The 23166-nt window shown below is 41.5% G+C and overlaps 1 protein-coding gene across 3 annotated transcripts in view; it reads right to left on the bottom strand.

Annotated features, from left to right (window-relative positions):
* LOC109911472 (sentrin-specific protease 2-like) overlaps window positions 1-23166 on the bottom strand; it is a 107590-nt gene that overhangs the window by 947 nt on the left and 83477 nt on the right. For all 3 annotated transcript variants that reach the window (XM_020510788.2, XM_020510789.2, XM_048599398.1), the window contains exons 13-16: window positions 13455-13658; window positions 9451-9530; window positions 3736-3820; window positions 1856-1951 (exon numbers count right to left, since the gene is read on the bottom strand). In XM_020510788.2, coding sequence (XP_020366377.1) covers window positions 1856-1951; window positions 3736-3820; window positions 9451-9530; window positions 13455-13658 — 465 coding nt within the window. The remainder of the gene's footprint in view (window positions 1-1855; window positions 1952-3735; window positions 3821-9450; window positions 9531-13454; window positions 13659-23166) is intronic.

The following is a 23166-nucleotide window of genomic DNA, read 5'->3' as shown; positions in this document are numbered from 1 at the left end:
CTGTATCTGTGTTATAGTGACTGACCTGTCCCCACCTGTCCTGTACCCCAGTGTTATACAGAAACAGGTCTGTCAAAAAACAAATAAAAAAACTGGAGGAAAGTATAGGGGAGATGTCAGAGGTAGGTTCTTTACACAGAGAGTGGTGGGTACGAGGAATGTGCTGTTGGCGGTGGTAGTGGAGTCAGATACATTAGGGACATTTAAGCGACTCTTGGACAGGCACTTGGATGATAGTTTAATGTAGGGTATGCAGGGTAGTTTGATCTTAGAGGAGGATAATAGGTCGGCATGACATCGTGGGTCAAAGAGCCTGTACTGTGATGTACTGTTCTCTGTTCTATGTGTAACATTGGAGTATAGTACTGGTAGAGAGACAGGTCTGTCACTGCATAACACGGAACAGTACTAGTGGATATGTCCGTCCTGCATAACACTGGGGTACAGAACAGTGGAGACATGCCTGTCACTGTATAATATTTGGGTGTAGTACTGGTTAATGTGTCTGTTACTGCGTAACATGTAGGTACAGTAATGGCGGGGTGTAACATTGGATGGGGACAGGTCTGCTACTGTACAATACTGGTGTGGGCAATATCAGAAAAAGAATTACATTTTGAATGTTAACATATCTCATCTCTTTCAGTTACTAAATGACCATATGTACCTTTCCAGTATTTTTGGTTTCCATATCCTATTTTGTAAAGAATACTTAATTGGCCACACTTCACATATTAGTCAGATACTTCTGCTTTGATGTTTTACACACTTTTTTTTTTAAACTTCTTTCTCTTAACTACTTCACATCTTTTTGTTGCCTCTTTATCTGAAACACCCATAGCGCAGTTTCAGTGTAATAATGATTCTATTCACTTTCCTCTTGTTTGTTTTTGAATAATTATTTCAACTATCTTTCCCACCTGAGCCTGCCCCTCCTTTTACTGCTCTACAACAGAAAGCCTACTGATGAGGGATAGGCCTGGAAGCAATTTTAACAATTCATTTAGCGTTGTATTTTACAAGCACACACTTCCTAACCCAATCAGTTTCAGTGTCAATCTATTTATAAGGCTTTAAGTAAACACCCCGTTAATATCCAACACTTACATCCAAATAAAATCAAAAGACATAACAAAACCTTTATTGATTTAAAGTTTCTTGTGACCATCACATTTATCCTTTCCACTAGGACGCTCTTCCCAGCCCGACTCAGGTGCAGGCCCTTCAAACTGTACAGTTCTTTCCAGTACTCAATATTGCTGCCAGTGAGAGTGAACCCTTTTGCCCCCCACAATGCTTCTTCAACCCCAATGTGCACATCTCAATGGCAGTTTGCATATGGCTCAGGTAATAATCCAGAGACTTTAATCCACAGATTCCATTCTTTTATACGTCATACCAAAATGGCCAGTATTCAAATGCCTGTCTGGGCATACTGAATCCAGCTGTTGATTTTTCACGTTTAGTATTCAAATCTGGCATAGACAATTGTGATGCCAGTCTTTTCTGCCTGCTGGCTCCTTATAGAAAATGGGTTTTGATGGTCTTAATCGCATTGACAATGATATAGTTCATGGCAAATGCCCATAATTTGGTGTTAGTTGGGACTAACTGCCAATCTCACTCAGCGAGGCCATAGACGTGCTGGTGTAAGAAATGAAAAATGTCTGCCTGGTGCAGCGGAGGACTGCAGTTAACTCTGGGTGGTGGTTCTTGTAAATGGAGGGAGCAAAATCACTTGGACATCTGATTTCAGCACAGATAATGCAAAGTGGGAAATATCCAGTTTTAAAACCATTTATCTTGATTAATAGAAAGCTTAATCTTTCAAAAAGAAACATGAACGATTTCCTACCTGGGTGAAGGTAATCTGCTCATCCCTTGCAATGTAGTCAGCATATTTGCATACAAATACCCCACAGTCACTTCCATTCATTTGCTGTGGAACTTCCTATCAGAACAGAAAGAAACCAAAAATGATTTTTGTTTCAAAGTGGTCTCAAAGTACATTTCCTGCTTTTAATTTTCTGACATGCTTCGTTTGTTTCATTTCAGGTTAACAGCACATTTTACTTTTCATTCACGTCTACCATGATAATTCAGACTTATTATGCAAGACTTCTGTTTCATCAGCACATAAAACCTTGCTTCTGTTTTTTGTTAGGCTGATCGTGTAATAACAGGAGTTAAAGGCTTGAACATTAACAGTTGCCACTATTGCCTACAAATAGGATTTTCGTGATGCTATTACAGCAAACCACTGTAGGTGAGCATTTCAAAAGCCAAGCTGTATGTGGTAAATTTCAATTCTTGCCCAGTGCAGAACTGATATTCCAGCCTTTGTAGAAATAACTCGATATTAATGTCTATAAAAATAACTGCAGACAAAAATCGGGCAGTTTCTCTAATGGCTAAGCCATCAAATAGATTGTACATGTTGAAAATCTACCTTACCCTTTTTCGAAGAATGAAGAAATAACAAAAGAGTGTGAAAAACTGCAATGGACAGATAATCTGTTTGCATTGGTAAAGAGGAAAGCCATAAGGTCTGCAATTAAAGTGATCGCTCTCTATCTGTTCTGTATTTTTCAACAGTTTTGTTTCCAAATGCAGTTTTGCATAGAGACAAAAACCTTCTGAAAAAGGTGTCACTGGACTTGAAATATTAACTCTGTTTTCTCTTCACAGATGCTGTCAGACCTGCTGAGTTTTTCCAGCAATTTACGTTTTCGTTTGTTTCAGATCTCCAGGAGCTACTGTTCTTTGTTTCATTTTACACAGATGCAACCTACTTAACTGCAGGTAAGCGTTATACCGTTTTTAACTGCTGTACAGTCAGGAAACTTAATATTCCTGTTATTGATTTTAGGAAGATAGTAACATAGTGGTAATGTCACTGACATGGATTCAAATGCCACCACCGTAGCTGGTGGAATTCAAATTCAATTCATAACAACCTGGAATTAATGAAATTAATTACAAGTAAAAATTCTTAAGCTACCATTAATGATGACCGTGAAACTGCTGTTGACTGTCATAAAAAAAATCACCTGATTCACTAATATCCTTTAGGGAAGGAAATCTGCCCTGGTCTTACCTGGTCTGGCCAACATGTGACTCCAGACTCCCAGCAATGTAGTTGACTCTTAGCAACCCTCTAAAATGGCCTAAGCCACTCAATTATCCTAAACTTTAAAGAAAGATTGCAGTAGTTGTTCACCACCACCTTCTCAACAGCAGTCAGGGTGGCAACAAATACTGGCTTTGCCAACAACTCTCACATCCCATGAAAGGATAAAAACAATCACAAACTTAGAACAGAACCAAAAAGGTAATACAAAAAACACTTCTCAATTGCTCTAAATATGGGTATGGATCATTACAAAATTAATGTTATATGGAAACCATCATAGGTTGTTCAGACATCAGGTAGCCTCCAGTACTACAGCAAAATGGCCATTCTTCATGTGCCAGGACACAGAGTGAATCTCAGCAGTCCTTGCACCCAATGGAACATCCATTTTTCTCCGAACCAAGCATGCAGAGGAGATACTGGGTACTATTCTGAGTGATAAACCAGTGCTGACTTCCTCCCTACATGCCAGAAAATAAGAGAGAAAGTGTGATTTTCCTCCAGCTATGGTAGCTGGGATCTGGCATTCTGGTTATTTCCAAAACAAAGCTGACCTTTAAGCAGTCAGGTAAAATATAACAATATTAAATGCTTATAGTTACATGAGATCTCATGCTGCGGAGAACCCAATCAGAGGAATCCAAGCGTCGGCCTTTCTTATTTTTGCTTTCTTCTTGTAAGTATCGCCTAAAATTAAACATGACAAGAAAGTCAGAAGCTGAAAGTTTCTGAGTGCTGCTATATCAGCACTTTGCATCATCACCTGACACTTCATAGTTGTGACATGATCAGTATGAATTCTTTCTAAACAGGCAGAGTGACAAAACAAAGGTGACAGAAGAGCAGACTCTAAGACTCTCTCTATTTTAGTTGTGCAGTGGATGGTCAAGATGCATTTGTCTTCTTTGAAATCACTCCTCTCCTATTGTCCTTTCTGTTCATGTTCCTCCTGTCTTCTTCTTCAGGCTCTGAATATGTTTGAAGATCAATCAGCAGTACCCATTCAAAGTGGTCAAAACTGCATTGCTATTTGACCCACAGGCATTACCAGTGTACCACAGCATAATTGCAGCACAGAAAGAGGCCATTCAGCCCATGATGTCGGCGCCACTAAAGACAAACAAACTAGCCATTCATTCCAGAGAGAGTAAGAACTGCCGATGCTGGAGTCAGAGATAACACAGTGTGGAGATGGAGGAACACAGCAGGCCAGGCAGCATCAGAGGAGCAGGAAAGCTGACGTTGCTGAAAATTTTCTGAAGAAGGGTCCCAACCCGAAACGTCAGCATGACAGATGTTAAGCTAACTGGCCTCAGTGTAATTGCAGAAGGTTTCTAATAGCTGCCAGTTTACCTCCTCACTCCTTACTTTCCAAGGCCCCAGACACACCTTCCAGGTGAAACAGCACCTCACCTTCACTTGCACTTCACCCAGTTATGCCTACTGTATTTGCTGCTCACAATGGAGTCTCCTCTACATTGGGGAAACAACACAGACTGGGCATCTGCTTCTTCAGAAATGATTTCTGAAGAAGGGTCTAGGCCCGAAGCGTCAGCTTTCCTGCTCCTCTGATGCTGCTTGACCTGCTGTGTTCATCCAGCTCTACACCTTGTCATCCTATAAAGGGATATAGATAGCATAAATGATTGGAAAGATCTGGCAAATGGATAGGGAGAAGGTGGAATTGTCCATTTTGGCAGAAAGAATTAAAGAACCATATTATCTACATAGAACATAGAACATTACAGCGCAGTACAGGCCCTTCGGCCCTCGATGTTGCGCTGACCTGTGAAACCAATCTGAAGCCCATCTAACCTACACTATTCCATTATCATCCATATGTTTATCCAATGACCATTTAAATGCCCATAAAGTTGGCGAGTCTACTACTGTTGCAGGCAGGGCATTCCACGCTCTTACTACTCTCTGAGTAAACAACCTACCTCTGACATCTGTCCTATATCTATCACCCCTCAATTTAAAGCTATGTCCCCTCGTGCTAGCCATCACCATCCGAGGAAAAAGGCTCTTTGATGAGAGATTGCAGAGTTCTGAGATGTAGAGAAATCTGGCTGACCTAGTTCATGAATTGCAAGAAGCTAGTATGTAAGTACAGCGAGTAATTAGGAAAGCAAATAGAATATTATTGCTTATTGAGGGGAACTGAATAGAGAAGTAGGGAGGTTATGCTTCAGTTACACAGGCTATTGGTGAGACCAGTGTGTACAGTAGTGGTCACCTTACTTAAGGTAGGATGTAAATGAATTGGAAGCAGTTCAGAGAAGGCTTCCTTGATTTATACTTGGAATGAAAGACGGTCTTATGAGGAAAGTTTGACAGCTAGGCTTCTATCCACTAGCGTTTAGAACAGTAAGACGTGACATGATTGAAGCATGTAAGATCCTGAGGAGTCATTACCAGGGGGATGCAGAGAGGATGTTTTCTTTTCTGGGAGTATCTAGAATTAAGGATCACTGCTTAAAAAAAGTCACCCATTTAAAACAGTTGGAGTTGGAGCAAATTTTTCAGAAAATTTTCTGCCTCTAAAGCTGGTGGAAGCAGTGTCTTTGGATATTTTTAAAGGCAGAGGTGGATAGATTCTAGGTAAGCGTGGAGATGAAAGATTATCAGTGGCAGGTAGGAATGTGGAATTTGGGGTTAAAATCAGATCAGCCATGATCTTATTGAATGTTAGATCAGAACTACAAGGCCATATGGCCTACTCCTTCTCCTAACTCATATTTTTGAATGCATGTTTCATGAATCATTGTATAAATTTATTCCTGGGATGAGAAGGTTGTCCCATAATGAGACACTGAACAAATGGAGTTGTTCTCTCTGGACCTTTGATAAATAAAATAGGATTCCGTTGAATAGTACGACATTCAGTAAGGTCTTGTCTTAAACAAGAGGTTATTTTCCTTGTGTGGGGATTCTAATACGTTGGATTATGATACGGACTGAGATGTGGAGAAATACCTTTGCTCTGAGATTATAGCTCTTCAGAATTCTCTTCCCCCAGAGGGTTGTGGATGCTTTATCATTGAAATATATTTAAGGTTGAACTAGGCAGTTTCTTGGTCTCTCAGGGAATCAAGTGATATGGGGAATGGGCAGGAACTGTGTGTTGAAGCCAAAGTTCAACCATGATCTTACTGAATGGTGGAGCAGGCTTGAAGGGCTGAATGGTTTACTTCTGCTTCTATTTCTTATGGTATCACATTTTTACCATCCTATCAGATTCCCCAAGCAATACTCCCAAGGTCTATGATTTTGATACCTGATTCCCCATAACATCTCTAATCTCCTCCAACTATACAGTCATCTTCCTGACAATCCCCCTCCAAAGCTGATCACTATCTCCAAGGGCAGATCCCCACAAACAAATCCAAATTCACACAATCTGAAATTGGAGCATTTCCTTGTGCAGGCTCCAACTGTAATTCCATCTACACTCTGATGAAGTCCAATACCCAAAATCCAGGGCTCATCAGACCTCTCCATTTACGCGACTGTTAACATCATCAGGCGATGCACCAAAAATAAGGTGGCCCAATTTTCTGGGGTACCATTTCTAACTTGCATCCATTAATGGTTAAATATGTAGATGACAGAAAAGAAGGAGGGGTCGTAGAACAGCAGGCTCAATAATTCACAGGTTTTGACCACTTGCAAATAAAACGGGGCGGCATGGTGGCTCAGTGGTTAGCACTGCTGCCTCACAGCTCCAGGGACCTGGGTTGGATTCCACCTCGGGCGACTGTTTGTGTGGAGTTTGCACATTCTCCCCATGTCTGCGTGGGTTTCCTTCGGGTTCTCCAGTTTCCTCCCACAGTCCAAAAATGTGCAGGCTAGGTGGATTGGCAATGCTAAATTGCCCATCGTGTTCAGGGATGTGTAGATTAGGTGGGTTGTAGGTCTGGGTGGGATACTCTGAGGTGTGGACTTGTTGGACCGAAGGGCCTGTTTCCACGCTGTGGGGATTCTATGAAAAAAAAGGTACTGCAAATAGAAAGTAAAAATAGCCAACAAACTGCCTATGAGTGGAACTGAAGAAACCCAGGAAGAAATTCAAAGAGAACTGGACTTCCTAATAGCGGCGCCAACGAACCAAATGGAATTCTAACTTTTATAGCTGTATCACATAAGTACAAGTAATCCTGAAACGACACAGTACCCTAGTATAAACAAACTTTGAGTAGTTTATGTCTAGTTTTGGACACCAAGACACAGCACTGAAGAATCAGAGGACCGATTCCTATTGTTAGAGTTCGTCTGTGTTGTCTATTTATTTAAGTATGTTGCACTTTCACTTTAAGCATAATGGAACAGAAAGTAGGCCATTCAGCCCTTGAGCCTGTTGCACTAAGATCATGTCTGATCTGTGGCCAAACTACATATACCTGCCTTTGACCCATACCCTTATTTTTATATCTCTGCTTAGCAAACGTTTATCCATCTAAGATGTAAGACTTTGTGTGCAGAATTGCTTCCTAACATCGCTCCTGAATAGTGTAGCCCTAATTTTTGGACTATGACCCTAGTTCTAGAGGTAATAGTTTATTTTTATCTACCCTGAGTTTTCCTGTTAATATCTTAAAGACATCAATTAAGAGTCTGATCAGGCGACATCATCAGCAATTTTGCAGGGAACCAGCTCAGTCCAACCTGCTACCTTGGAGAGTGAATGTCTCCTTAATAAAGCTCCTGCTGTTAAACATTTCGGCCTCATATGCTTCTTGAATCATAATACTCTCAACTGTGAGAAATAGAGTTCCTTGTGCCCTCTAAAATGGCCCAGCAAACCATCCAGTTGTAACAATTTCTACGAAGTCTGACAAAAGAAACAAAAGCGAATGGAGCACCTGGCATTGACCTAAGCACCAGAAATGACAAAAAAAACCCCAAAAAAACAGCTGTAAACCCTGCAAAGTCATCTTTACTAACATTTGAGTGCTAGTGCCAAAACTGAGAGAACTGTCTCACAGACTAGTTGACGAACAACCTGACATAGTTATTTTCATGGAATCATACGTCACAAAAAATGTCTCAGACACAACCATCACCATATCTCTGGATATGTCCTATCCCACCAACTGAACAGGCCCATCAGAGGTGGCACAGTAGTACACAGAGGATGTTGCTCTGGGAGTCCTCAACATAGACAGTGGACATCATGAATTCTCATGGCATCGAGTCAAACATGGGCAGGAAAATCTCCTGCCAATTACCATGTACCGTCCTCCCTTGGCAAATGAATCAGTGCTCCTCCATGTTGAGCAACACTTGGAAGAAGCAGTAAGTGTGGCAAGAATGCAGGACATACTTGGGGTGGGGGACTTCAATGTCCATCACCAAATGTGGCTCAGCAGCAGCACTACTGAGTGAATGGATCAAGTCCTAAAGGACATAGCTGCTAGACTGGATCTCTGTAGTTCATGAGGGAAAAGCATATTTGACCCCATCTTCAACAATCTGCCTGCTGCAGATGCATCTGTCCATGACAGTATTGCTGTTTCTTCAGTGTCACTGGGTCAAAATCCTGGAATTCGCTCCAAAGGGCATTGTGGATCTACCTACAGCACATGGACTGCAGCTCACTGCTACCTTCTCAAGGGCAATTAGGGACTAGCAATAAATTCTGGCTCAGCCAACAACACCTAGGACTCACAACTGAATTTATTAAAAAGTGAAGAATAAATACTTAAGAAACTTGGGTTCTTCAGCTTTGAAATAAAATAACCTTACAGCAACACACAAGCTGAAACGAAATAGAAATCCCCAGCATCTTGTTCTTCCAAACTCCAGACAGAATAACACAACATATCCAGCCTTGAAAGGAGGTCAACTTCAATTTCAATTCCAAAATAAAAGGCAAATTTAAAACTGGTATCAAGATATTCTTCTCTACATCAAGCATGATCACTATTAGGAGTTTGGCATCTGAATGAAGTATGAGAAAACAAAAACCCAGAATTATTTAAGAGCCAAACAAATATTTTAATAGGAGAGGTTTTATGGACATAGACTGGCATTTTCATCTATAATTATCTCATAAATGTGATTCAATGGTGTTGTTGCTTTGACGATTACTGCTCCTGCATTAGTTTGGAACGTATTGAGTCATCAGGAAGCCTACTTTTCTTGGAAGCTCCTATAGCTATTTCAGGACCATTTGTTTATTGAACAATTTTTCTTCTTAAACTATAAGCTATATTTACAATTATAATCCTGCAACTGAGTTTGCGTGAATCTGATCGCAGATTTGACTAAAGGAAACAAATCACTATGACATTTGATTCCAGCTTGGTACTTACAACAGTGTCCAGCACAAATCATCATTCCATTGGCCCATGGAATCAAGGTGAAGGATTGTCTTCTTTCTTAAATCTGCTACCTGTTTCATACAAATTTATCTTTTAAGTGTCATTGTTCACCTTATACTGAATTGCACACAAAAAAATTGCTTTGTTTCATCATTTCTTCTATAAAGCTCGGTAACACTCAAATCTCAGTTTTATCCCACTTTCCTTGAGTGGGATCTGATTCTGTTACTTTCATCTCATTCTGGCCTAGAATCAAACCCAATGGCACAAAGCTGCCAGTGAAGTGCCCCCTTTGGCAGCAGCAGCCAAGTACAGCAAAAGTAGTATTAAGTCAGGCGTAGTAACAAAAATATTGTCGATTCTGCCGAGACTGAACACGTTGCTTCCAAAGGCAGTGAGACAGCAGAACCACTGCAAATTGGCATCAATGCCTTTGGACCTGGGAAGGCAGCAGAGGAGTGGGGCGTTTAGGTGATGGAAAACATGGATCTAGTGAGTCCTACTGGAAAGGTAGCATGTCAGAAAGAAATAGAAAAGGAGCAAAGAGGTAAAAAAAGCTTTTTTTTTGAAAGAGAGAAAGCAATACAAGGTTTTGATATAATGGCAAAGGAACAGAGAATGAAGTATGGGGAGATCAGAGACTGGACAGCGCACTAGGGGAACAGAGGGGGTCTACTTTGTGACCAACTTTCTATCCATACTTTACTACTTCTTTGTACATTGCAGGCAAATTTAATTTTGTGATTTATCTTTCCCTTCTCAATTATTTATTGACTTCTTTCCTAACATTTTTGTATTCTCTTTTGATATCTTTTTATTGTTGTCTATGTTCTTACTGAAGACATTTTACTTACTTTCAATTTTGCCATTATTCATTTATTTGTCTCTGCTAGTATCCATTACTGGCTAGTTTGTTCTTGTCTTTTTGTGGGTTTTTCTGGCTCTACTGAGCCCAGGTTTAAATGTTCCTCATAGTTGTTCTTTGTCCATCAGTAAAATTTTCCAGTTTACTTTCCCCAAGTTCCATTCTAATTCCCAAAAGCATCAGCTTTTCTATAATTTATTGCTTTGGTAAGTGACTTACCAAAATCCTTCTCAATCTTTCAGGTAACACGACTGTGCAAATGGTTGAATTAGCAGTGGGGGAGCATTTTGTACAGAGTGATCATACCTCCATTTGATACAAGATTGTTATGAAAATGGACAAAATGGACTTGAAATCAATGTCCTAAATTGGGAGCTGGCTGACTTTAATAAGATCAGATATGATTTCGCCAGAGTGGTGGGACCATCAGATCCTGTGAATCCTGAATATTGAGGGATATATAGCAATGGATTAAGAGAAAAGGGGAGGCTTATAGCAAATACTGGGAGCTCAAAACAGCAGAAGCCCTAGAAGTGTGTAGAATGTGCAACAGGAAATTTAAAAATGAGATTAGGAGAGTGAAAAAGGAGACATGTGAGGATACTGGCAGGTAAAATAAAAGAAAATCCTAAGTTGTTTTCCAGATGCATTAATGGTAAAAGGATAACAAGAAAAAGAGTACAGCCCATTAAGGATCACAGCGGTAATTTGTGCATGGAGCAACAGGATGCAGGTAGGGTCCTAAATGAATACTTTGAGTCAGTGTTCACTAATGAGAGAGACAATATGGGACTGGAAATTAGGAAGAAGGAAATTCAAGAAATTAGCACAGAGAAGAGGTTCAGTATGGTCTCACAGACTAAAAATTGGACAAATTCAACAGCTGGCTGAAATGTATCCAGGTTGTTGAGTGAGACAAGGGAGGAAATAGCAAGGGCACTTGCAAAGATTTTCAATTCTTCCCTGGCCACAGGGGAGGTACGGAGCACTGGAAAACAGTCAACGTGGTACAATCATTCAAGAACTGAGCAAGGGATAAACCAGGAAACTACATGCCGTCAGTCTAACTTTGGTGGTAGTGAAACCATTGGAAGCAATTCTAAGGAACAGAATTAATCTGCATTTGGAGAGGCAGAGGTCAATCAAGAACAGTCAGCATAGTTTTGTTAAATGGAGGTCGTTTAACTTCTGACCAACTTGATAGAATTTTTCAAAGAGTGAGTGGGTTTGTAGATGAGGTACAGTATTTTTGATGTAGTCTATTTGGACTTCAGCAAGGCTTTTGATAAGGTCCTCCACGGCAGACTGACTGCAAAGGTAAGAACAGTTTATGGGATCCAAGGAAATTTGGCAATTGGATCCACAATTGGCCGAGTGGAGGGAAGTAGAGGTTGATGGTTGAGGGGTGTTTTTCCAACTTGGAGTCTGTGTCTAGTGAGGTCCCGCAGGGGTCAGTTTTGGAGTCCTTGCTGTTTGTGGTTTATATAAATAACTTAAACTTGAATGGAGGACTGAAGTTTGCAGATGATACAAAAATTGGTGGAGCGGTAAGGAGGATAGCTTTAGATAACTACAGGATATAGATGAGCTGGTCAAATGAACTGATCAGTGGCAAATGTAATTCAATCTGGAAGAATATGTGAAGATGCACTTAGGCAGGACAAACAAGGCAAAGGGATACATGAAAAATGGTACAGTTTAAGAGCAGGGAAGTTATGCTGGAATTGTATAAAACGTTGGTGAGGCCACAGCGAGACTATTGTGTGCAATTCTGGAATCTACATTATAACAGGGATATGACAGCAGTGGAAAGGATGCAGAGGGGATTTACCAGGACGTTGCTTAGGCTGGAGAGTTTTAGTTATGAAGATAGATTGAACAGACTGGGGCTTTTTTCCTTAGAGCTGAGGTGATTGAGCGGGGGCATGACTTAGATATATAAAATGATGAGGGGCGTTGACCGAACAGAGAGGAAGAGACACTTCCCCTTGATAGAGTTTATGGTAAGGGACAGAAGGTTTTGAGCTATTGACCTTCTTAACCCATAGGGTGGTGGGAGTCTGGAACTCACTGCCCATATCAGTGGTAGAAGAAGAAATCCTTATAACATTGAAGAAGTGTTTAAATGTGCACTTGTGATGCCAAGGCATGCAATACGATGAGCCAAATACTGGAAAATGGGATCTGAACAGTTAGATGAGGGCGGCACGATGTGCAGGCTAGGTGGATTGGCCATGCTAAATTGTCCATAGTGTTCAGGGATGTGTAGATTAGGTGGGTTATAGGGATGGGTCTGGGTAGGATGCTGTGAGGATCAGTGTGGACTTGTTGGGCCGAAGGGCCTGTTTCCACATTGTAGGGATTCTATGAACTTCTATGATCTATGATTCTATAATTGTTTTTGACCAGTAAAGGTCCTTTATCTGTGTTGTAAATCTCGATGACTCTATGAATCTATGACTTCAATCTTATATCTTCAACCTTATTGTCTTGTGATCACCTTTGCCTATGTTTCTGTATACATTCTTCCCTTATCTATTCTTGTTTATTTTGTACAATGTACTTTGTTGTACAAAAAATTTAATTCATTTTTAATCATTGTTCTGTTTACTTGAAGAATCCTTCCATACTTCTGTTTTAGAACATGTGAACGTTTATGTACTAACCAATGGCTATTTTATATTGTCTTGTATTGTGTTCCAACTTGCGTACAAATCAAGTTGCAAATGGACTCGAGAACAGAATCTGTTTGCAACCCGGGGACTACCTGGTTTTGAGCCTCAGCTAAAGGTGACATTCAACAGCAAAGAAATCATTTTGCCTCCTCTAAATTTTCACACCTTAGCTCCTTCCAGCACAGACTCCTGCATAACTATCAGTGGTCAGCAAATTCGGTTGTCTTTTCTCCTCTGAGCTGAAGTCAACTCTTGCACTTCAACTGTTACTCAGGACAAAATGTGCAAATTTAGCTCAGTTTGAGAATTAAAAATGGTCTGATGTAGCTTTTCACCCATTATCTATTGGACCAAGTTTCAGTGATTCTCATGCAAATGGACAACAAAATGTTAATAAATGGGGTGCAGAATAGCGGGTCAATAAGCACAGGACGCTAAAGGAAATGCTTGCTTACCGTCAAACACCAGTGTACACCTAAATGGACTGGTACCAGTATGAGGTCCTTTTCAAATAAATCGATACCCTTTGTCCATTGCTTTACTGCCTGGTAACCTCCAGTATGCAATTTCAGATAGAAGAAAGTACTAAATGCGTAAACTTTGGGCAAAGAGGTGTCTTTACTCCTTTCCATAAGTAGACACATGTAGAAGTTAATAATCTGCAAAATATCAGCAGAAAAACATTAAAAGGCTTAGTTCTCTCCAATCTGTACACAATTTAAAAGTCTAACATTGTTTATTCCCCTTTATTTCTTTATAATATTGAGTTCAATAATTTTAGGGCCTAAACTCTCTCATGTCCCAGGCCCCCACCCCATACACCAGGCCTTGTTACCACATAGCCTGCCATTACACACTCCCTGTTGTTAGTCACTAACAGTCCCCATTAACAACTATTCACCCTCCCAGCCTGATCGTTAGCAACTCCTTTGTCTGTCCAACTGTCCTTCTCTCTCTTTGGGCTCTATTCTATCGTTTACTCCCTACCCCACCCACCTCCCTATTTTCTGCATATAAACTGACGTTTTCCCAGCCATCATCGGTACTGAGGAAGGGTCACCGGACCCAAAACACTAACTCTGTTTTCTCCTTCATAGATGCTGCCAGACCTGCTGAGCTTTTCCAGCAACTTTGTTTTTGTTCGCCTTTATTTCTGCCCTTGCTCCTTTTCTACTGGCCAGGAGAGAATAGACAAGAATTCATTCTTCTAGCCAGGTATGGCTGACAATCCTCTGACCTTGGGCTTGCCACAACAGAAGAGCTGCAGCTGTCATAATGAATGTAAGAACAGCACAAGATCAAGATCATCTATGATGTTCTCCTGGGTGACCAGTCTGCTGACAATTTACTGCTTATGCTGGCATACTCTGGAGTAAAATACCTTATATATACACAGACACAGACACACATATACACACTTGTCAGACGAAATTTAATGTATAGAATTATAAAATGATTCATTTTGTATGAGGAGAGGAACTTGCATTTATATATGCACAAATTACTGAAGGGCACAGGACAGGTCAAGAGTGTACTTAGTAAAACATATAGGATCTTAACATTATAAATAAGGGCTAGAGTACAAAAGCAAGGAAGTTATAATGAACTAGTATAAAACACTGGCTTGGTCTCAATTGGAGTATTGTGTCCAGTTCTGTGTAGACGGATGTGTAGTATTGCAGAGAAGGCAGAAAAGATTCACAGGAATGGCTCCAGGATGAGAAACTTCAATCACAGATGGATCCATTATAGAATCCCTACAGTGTGGAAGCAGGCCATTCATCCCATTGAGTTCACACTGACCATCCAAAGAATATCCCACCTGGACCTAAGCCCATGGCTAACCCACCTCATCTGAACATCCCTGGACGCTATGGGCAATTTAGCATGGCCTGCACATCTTTGAAGTGTGCGAGGAAACTGGAGTAGTGTGGAAACTGGCAGAAACCAACACAGACACACGGAGACTGTGCAAACTCCAAAGTGACAGTCACTTGAGGGTGGAATCGAACCTGGGTCCCTGGCACTGTGAGCGGAAGCGCTAACTACTGAGCCACCTTGCCGCCCCTATTTGAGATGGGAGAAACTGGGATTGTTTTCCTGAGAAAAGAAAAGGTGCAGAGGAGATTTGGTAGAGGTGTTCAAAATAACGAGGGGTCTGGACAGAACTGAACAGGAGAAACTGTTCCTGTTGGTAGAAAGCTTGCCAGCCAGAGAACAGAAGGTAATTAGCAAAAGAAGGAATGGAGAAATAAAGAAAATGCTTTCGCTGCAGCTGGTGATTAGGAATGGGATGTGTGGAGGCAGGTTCACTTGAGTGGTTAGGGTCTGGAATGAATACTCCAGAGAGATTCTGCAAGTACAAAAACAGCAAGAAAGCAACTAGTGAAACAGTAGAGCCCCTTAAAGATCAAAGAGGTCATCTTTATGTCGAACCTTAGGAGATGGGAGAGATGTTAAATGAATATATCGCATCAGTTTTTAATGTGGAGTGTTTTGAAAACAGTTCACATTACAGAAGAGAAAGTGCTGGAGGTCTTAGAAAACAAAGAGCAAAGAGCAAAGAGCAAAGAGCAAAGAGCAAAGAGCAAAAAAAAAGAAAATTACAGAACAGGAACAGGCCCTTCGGCCCTCCAAGCCTGCACCAACATGCTGCCCGTCACAACTAAAACCCTCTACCCTTCCGGGGACAGTATCCCTCTATTCCCATCCTATTCATGTATTTGTCAAGACACCCTTTAAAAGTCACTATCGTATCTGCCTCTACTACCTCCCACGGCAGCAAGTTCCAGACACACCACCCTCTGTGTAAAAAACATGCCTCATACATCACCTTTAAATCTCGCCCCTTGCACCTTAAACCTACTCACCCTAGTAAATGACTCTTCCACCCTGGGAAAAGGCTTCTGACTGTCCATGCCCTTCATAATCTTGTAGACCAGTTCCAGTGAGAACAACCCAAGTTTCTCCAACCTCTCCTCATAGCTAATGCCCTCCATACCACACAACATCCTGGTAAATCTTTTCTGTACCCTCTCCAAAGCCAGCAAATCCTTCTGGTAGTGTGGCGACCAGAATTGTCCCCAATATTCCAAATGTGGCCCAACTAAAGTTCTATAAAGCTGCAACATTACCTGCCAATTTTTAAACTCAATACCTCGGCTGATGAAGGAAGCATGCCGTATGCCTTGCTGACTACCTTCTCCATTTGCGTTGCCACTTTCAGTGACCTGTGTACCTGTACACCCAGATCCCTCTGCTTATCAGTACTCTTAAGGATTCTGCCATTTACTGTTTATTTTCCATCTGGATTAGACCTTCCAAAATGCATTACCTCACAATTTTCTGGGTTAAACTCCATCTGCCATCTCTCTGCCCAAGTCACCAAATGATCTATATCCTGCTTATCCTCTGATTGTCCTCATCGCTATGTGCAATTCCACCAACCTTTGTGTCATACGCAAACTTACTAATCAAGCCAGTTACATTCTCCTCCAAATCAGTTATATATATTACAAATAGCAAAGGTTCCAACACTGATCCCTGAGGAACACCACCACTCACAGCCCTTCATTCAGAAATACACCCTTCTACTGCAACCCTCTGTCTTCTATGACTGAGCCAGTCTTTTATCCATCTTACAAGCTCACCTCTGACCCAGTGCAACTTTACCTTCTGTATCAGCTTGCCATGAGGGACCTTGTCAAAGGCCTTACTGAAGTCCATGTAGACAACATCCACTGCCCTATCCTTATCGATCATCTTTGTCACTTCCTCAAAAAACTCAATCAAATTAATGAGACACGACCTCCCCTTCACAAAACCATGTTGCCTCTTGCTAATACGCTCACTTATTCCATGTGGGAGTAAATCCTGTCTTGAAGAAACCTCTCCAATAATTTCCCTACCACTGACGTAAGGTTCACATGCCTGTAATTAGCTGGATTATCCCTGCCACTCTTCTTAAACAAAGGAACAACACTGGCTATTCTCCAATCCTCTGGGACTTCCCCTGTAGCCAGTGAGGATACAAAGATTTCTCTCAAGGTCTCAGCAATTTCCTCCCTTGCCTCTTTCAGTATTCTGGGGTATAGCCCATCAGGCCCTGGGGACTTGTCTAGCTTAATGTTTTTCAAGACCCCCAATACTTCGTCCAGGCTAAATCTCCAAGGATCTGATCTAGTGTATCCCAGGACATTGTGGGAAGTTAGGGAAGAAATTGCAGGGCTCCTTGCCAACTTGATTGATTTTTTTGAGGGAGTAACCAAGAAGATTGATGAGGTTAGAGCGATAGACATTGTTTACTTGGACTTTAGTAAAGCCTTTAACAAGGTTGCAGGGTAGACTAATTAGTAAAGTTAGAACACATGGGATTCAGGATGAGCTTGCCGATTGGATACATAATTGGCTTAAAGCCAGGCAACAGAGAATGGTGGTGGAGGGCTGCTTTTTAGACTGGGGGCCTGTGACCAGCAATATTCCTTAGGGATCAGTGCTGGGTCCGCTTTTGTTTGTCATTTATATAAATGATTTAGATGAGAATGTAAAAGGCATGGTTATTAAGTTTGTGGATGACACCAAAATTGGTGGTACAGCGGACAGTGAAGAAGATTATTGATGATTACAAAGGGTTGTTAATCAATTGGGCCAATGGGCTGAGGAGTGGCAGATGGCACTCAATTTGGATAAATGCAAGGTATTGCATTTTAGTAAAACAAACAAGGATAGGACTTGTGCAGTTAATGATAGGGAACTGCAGAGTGTTATCGAACAGAGAGACCAGGGGGTTCAGAAACATAGTTCTTTGAAAGTTGCATCACAAGTAGACAGGGTAGTTAAGATTTTCTGATGAAGGGTCTAGGCCCGAAACATCAGCCTTCCTGCTCCTATGATGCTGCTTGGCCTGCTGTGTTCATCCAGCTCTACACCTTGTTATCTCAGAGTAGTTAAGAATGTGCTTAGCACACTTGCCTTCATTGCTCAGACCATTGGAGTGGCAGTGCTACCTCCCAGCACCACTGACACAGGTTCGATTCCACTCTCGGGCGACTGTCTGTGTGCAGTTTGCACATTCTCCCTGTGTCAGCAGGTGACCGTCAGGCTGTGACCTCTAATTCTGGACTTCCCCAATATCGGGAACTTTCTTCCCACAGTTCCTCCAGGTGCTCCGGTTTCCTCCCACAGTCCGAAGATGTGCAGGTTAGGTGGATTGGCCATGCTAAATTGCCCATAGTGTCCATGGATGTGCAGGGTAGGTGGGTTAACCATGGGAAATGCAGGGTTACATGGAGAGGATAGGGATCTAGGTCTAGGTGGGATGCTCTGTGAACTCATTGGGCTGGATGACCTGCTTCCACAGTGTAGGAATTCTGAGAGACCAACGAGTATGGGAGTTGGGATGTCATGTTGAGGTTGCACAGGACTTTTGTGAGGCCACTTTTGCATTGGGGAGGCAATGGCCTAGTGGTATTATCACTGGACTGTTAATCCAGAGACCCAGTTAATGTTCTGGGGACCCGGTTCAAATCCTGCCATGGCAGATAGTGGAATTTGAATTCAATAAAAAATATCTGGAATTAAGAATCTAATGATGATCATGAATCCAACGTCGATTGTCAGGAAAAAAAAAAACATCTGGTTCACTAATGAACTTTAGGGAAGGAAACTACCATCCGTACCTGGTCTGGCCGACATGTGACTCCAGACCCAGAGCAATGTGGTTGACTCTGAACTGTCCTCTGGGCAATTCGGGATGGGCAATAAACGCTGCCTAGCCAGCGATGCCCTTGTCCCTTAAATGAATAAATAAAAAAAAGAGTGCTGTGTACAGTTCTGGTTGCCCTGCTATGGGAAGGATATTATTAAATTGGAAGGGTTCAGAAAAGATTTACAAGGATGTTTATGGGACTGGAGGGTTTGAGTTATGAGAAGCTGGATAGGCTGGGACATTTTTCACTGGAGCATAGGAGGTTGATGGGTGACCTTATAGAGGTTTATAAAAACGTGAGGACCACAGAGATGGTGAACAACTAAGACCTTTTCCCGAGCGTGGGGCTGTTCAAAACTAGGGGGCATATCTTTAAAGTGAGAGGAGAATTGGGACCGGAGATGTATTTTTTTTTCTCACAGAAGGTGGTTCATATGTGGAATGAACAGCCAGAGAAAGTGATAGAAGCAGGTACAGTTACAATATTTAAAAGACATTTGGATAGGTACATAAATAGGGAAGGTTTACAGGGATATGGGCCAAATGCAGGCAAGTGGGACCAGCTTAGTTTGGGAAATTTGGTCAGCATAGATAAGCTTATGATGCTTGTCAATTATTTGTCAGCAGGACTGACATATGAAGAAAGACTGGATCTGCTGAGATTATACTCACTGAAATTTAGAAGAATGAGGGAGGGATCTCATAGAAACATATAAAATCCTGATGAGACTGACAAGGCTAGATGCGGGAAGAATGTTCCTGATGTTGGGGAAGTCCAGAATTAGAGGTCACAGTCTAAGAATAAGGGGTAAGTTGTTCAGGACTGAGATAGGAAGAATTTCTTCACTCAGATTTGTGAACCTGTCCCATAGAAAGCTGTTGAGGCCAGTTCATTAGAGGGAACTGGATGTAGCCCTTGTGGCTAAAGGGAATGGAATACTGAAATTTCACGATCAGGAATGATCATATTGAATGGTGGCGCAAGCTCAAAGGGCCAAAATGGCCTACTCTTGCACCTATTTTATTACATATATCTAGAAAGATACAGTGAAAAGTGTTTTGTTGCTACAATCAGGCATCATTTTGGGTTACAAAAAGAATAAAAATTACATAAATAGATTTCATCTTCTGTATAAGGGGGCTTCTGCAAGGTGTCTTGAACCGAAGGGGCTGTTTCGGTGTTGTATGATTATGACACACAAAAAAGTGTGTTCTGCATTGACATAAATGTCTAATTGATTTTCTTGTGAAGTACAGCAGCTTCTGTCTCATTATTTCCAGCACTTTGTTGACTTTGGCAAAGTTTTCCAATATTTAGAGACATAAAAGCAGCACATTCCCTAGGTACACTGCGTCTCAACAAATTTCAGTAGATGCATTTAATGTGATTTTTATGAGTAAATGCAAGAACACAACTGTAGCAGGGATATCACATGATGTAAGAGCAGGGAAAACAGCTGATTGGTGAGTAGGATTGGTGAATATTTCTGGGAATATTTCTAGTCTTTAAAGGAAAAGTAAGGACGTCAATTTGTATTTAGGTCTCTTGTCTTTTTCTCTCTTTTCTTAAAAATAGCTATAGTTGGAGAAGCTAGAATAACTAAATTATAAATCAAATTAAATAGGATAGTGATGGCAAGTTGAGTGGGGTGTTGCTGCGGCAGCATGCAGTAATTGCTGAACACCAACGTGATCCAGAGTGAACCTATCTGTAGTAAGTGTTTGCAGCTTGAGGAACTTCAGATCCAAGTTGAGGAGCTGAAGTCTGAGCTGCAGTCATTACACTAAATCAGGGAAGAAGAAAGTTACTTGGACATTGCTGCAGAGGGCAGTCACTTCAGACTAGATAATTCAAAATGGGTCAGTGATCAGGAACAGGAGGTTGTGACTGCAGGTGCAGCAACTGTGAGGACCATGGGGGTAGTGTTCGAGGAACCTTAGCCCCTGCAAATGTCTAACGGTTACAAGGTTCTTGCAAGCTGTGAGGAGGAGAGTGGGGACTACAAGGGAGGATGGCACCTTAATACAGAGAAACATTCAATGGGAGGAAATAGGAATGTAATGGTGATGGGGAAAAGTCTAATTAGTGAGGTAAACACTGTTCTCTGCAGCCATGAGAACGAGTCCTGAAAGCTGTTTTGCCTTCCTGGTGCTAAAGTTAAGCACATCTCCTTAGGGCTTAAGAACTTGGAATGGGACGGGAGGGATCTGGTAGCCAACGTCCTCATTGGTACTAACGACATGAGTTGGACTAGAAAGGAGGTTCTGCTGAAAAGATTTTGAACAGTCGGGAGCTAAATTAGAAAGCAAAACCTCCAAGGTAATAATCTCTGGATTACTGTCTGAGCCACAGACAACAGGCACAAGGTTAATAAAGTGAAGGAACTGAATCCATGTCTCAAAGATCGGTCTAGGTGGAACGGCTTTCAGTTTATGGGGCAGAGAACTGGAGTAGAAGAGAGCTTCACTTCAGACAAGCTTCATTTGAACTGTGCTAGGACCAGTGTTCTGACGAATCAAATAACGAGAGCGGCAGAGAGGGCTTTAAACTAGTGAGAGAAGGGAGGGTTTGGGAGTGGGGAGACAAAGACTTACAAATCAAAAGGACACAGCAGCTTTGCAGGGGAGCTATTTTACTGTCCCAGAGTGGGACAGGAAGGGGCAGTGTGTGCAAACATAGGAAAACAGTAGTAAATAGGGTCACAGGCACTTTTCCCTTTAATTTTCATACTGGCTGCATGGCAGAGAGTCCTGGAATCAAAAGTGGCTGCTTGCACACACAGCACAGAGGAAACATTGGTCAAAGGAGGAAAAAGTGGTAAAAAGACCAATTATTGGCTCTTTACTTGAATGCACATTGCATTTGGAACAAAATAAATGAATTAACAACACAAAAAGATGTTAATGTTATATGTTCTTATAGCCATTACAGAAACATGGTTACAAGGAGATCAAAGCTGAGAACTAAATATACAGGGCTATGTGACTTTGCAAAAGGACAGGCAGGGAGGAAAGGGTGGTGGTAGTGTTGTTAGTATGAGATGGAATAAATATGACAGCAAGAAATAATCTTGGATACCTTTACATGTGATGTACTTAGCTTTCCATAAGGTGCTTAATAAGGTACTGCACATTAGGCTACTTAATAAGGTAAAAGCCCATGGTGTTGGGGCTAACAAATTTGCCTGGCTGGAGGTTTAGCAAGCTTACAGAAGACAAAGACTTGGAATAAAGGGGACATTTTGAAGATGGCAACTCTAACCAATGTCACAGGGATGAGTGCTGGGGCCACAATTATTTACAGCATATTTTAATGACTTGGATGAGGGAAGTTACACGAGGGATATAACCACGTTTGCACATGACTCAAAAATCACGGGAAGGCAAGTGGCAAGGATGAAACAAAGACTCTGCAGAGGGATAAAGGCAAGTTAAATGAGTGGTAAAAACTTAGAAGATGGAATATAGTGTGGGAAAATGTGAGGTTTTATACTACGATCGGTAGAATTGAGGAGCTGAAAATTATTTAATATGGAGAAATATTGCAGAAAGCTGCAACACAAAGGGAGTCTTTCAGTAAAAGTGACAAAACGCTAGCATCCAAGTTCAGCAGGTAATAGGAATGACAAATGGAATTTTAGCCTTTATTTCAAAGGAAATTGGAGTATAAAAATAAGAAAATCAGGCTAAAACTATACAAAGCACAAGTTAGACCACACAGAGAATAGTCACAGTTTTGGTCCCCTTATCTAAGGAAAGATATACTGGCACTGGCAGACAAGGTTCACCAGGGGTATCAGAAGAGATCGAGAAGTTTGGCTTTGTAATTGGTTGAAATTGGTTACCTGAGTGAAGTCATAATTAAGTAACCTGGAAGTTTTTCAGGGAGGTCTAGGGACTATCAAAGGAGCCACATCCACTTTACATGTTGACCGGAAAGTAATTCCACTATTCTGCAAGGCCTGCCCCATGCCATTTGCCTTGTGGGCAAAAGTAGAGATAGCAATCAGGAGGCTGGAAAGTGAAGGAATGGGCAAACTAATACAGTTTGCAGATCGGGCATCACCGCTTGCAGCGGTTGTGAAGCCTGACGGGTTGGTTCACCTTTGTGGGAATTTTAAGCAAATGGTAAACAGCTTCTTGCAGCTGGATAAATATCCAATCCCTCGCGTAGAGGACTTGTTCACAAAAACTGGCGAAGGGGCTGTTTATCATGAAGCTAGACATGAGCCATGCATATCTGCGATTGTGAGTGGATGAGAAGTCTCAGAGGTATGCTGCATTTAATACCCATTAGAGTTTGCCATTTGGGGTGTCATCAGCTTGCACCCTTTTCCAGTGGACGACAGAGAACATTTTACAAGGTCTACTCCAGGTTGCCATTTATCTTAATGTGCTAATAACAGGTAAGACCAGTAAGGAGCATTTAGAGAACTTGGACAGAGAAGGCCCGATAGCAT

Source organism: Rhincodon typus, chromosome 7 (genome assembly GCF_021869965.1).
Source record: "Rhincodon typus isolate 14 chromosome 7, sRhiTyp1.1, whole genome shotgun sequence".
Lineage (NCBI taxonomy): Eukaryota > Metazoa > Chordata > Chondrichthyes > Orectolobiformes > Rhincodontidae > Rhincodon > Rhincodon typus.
The sequence above is the reverse complement of the archived record's forward strand: the minus strand, read 5'-3'. Positions and strand labels throughout refer to the sequence as shown.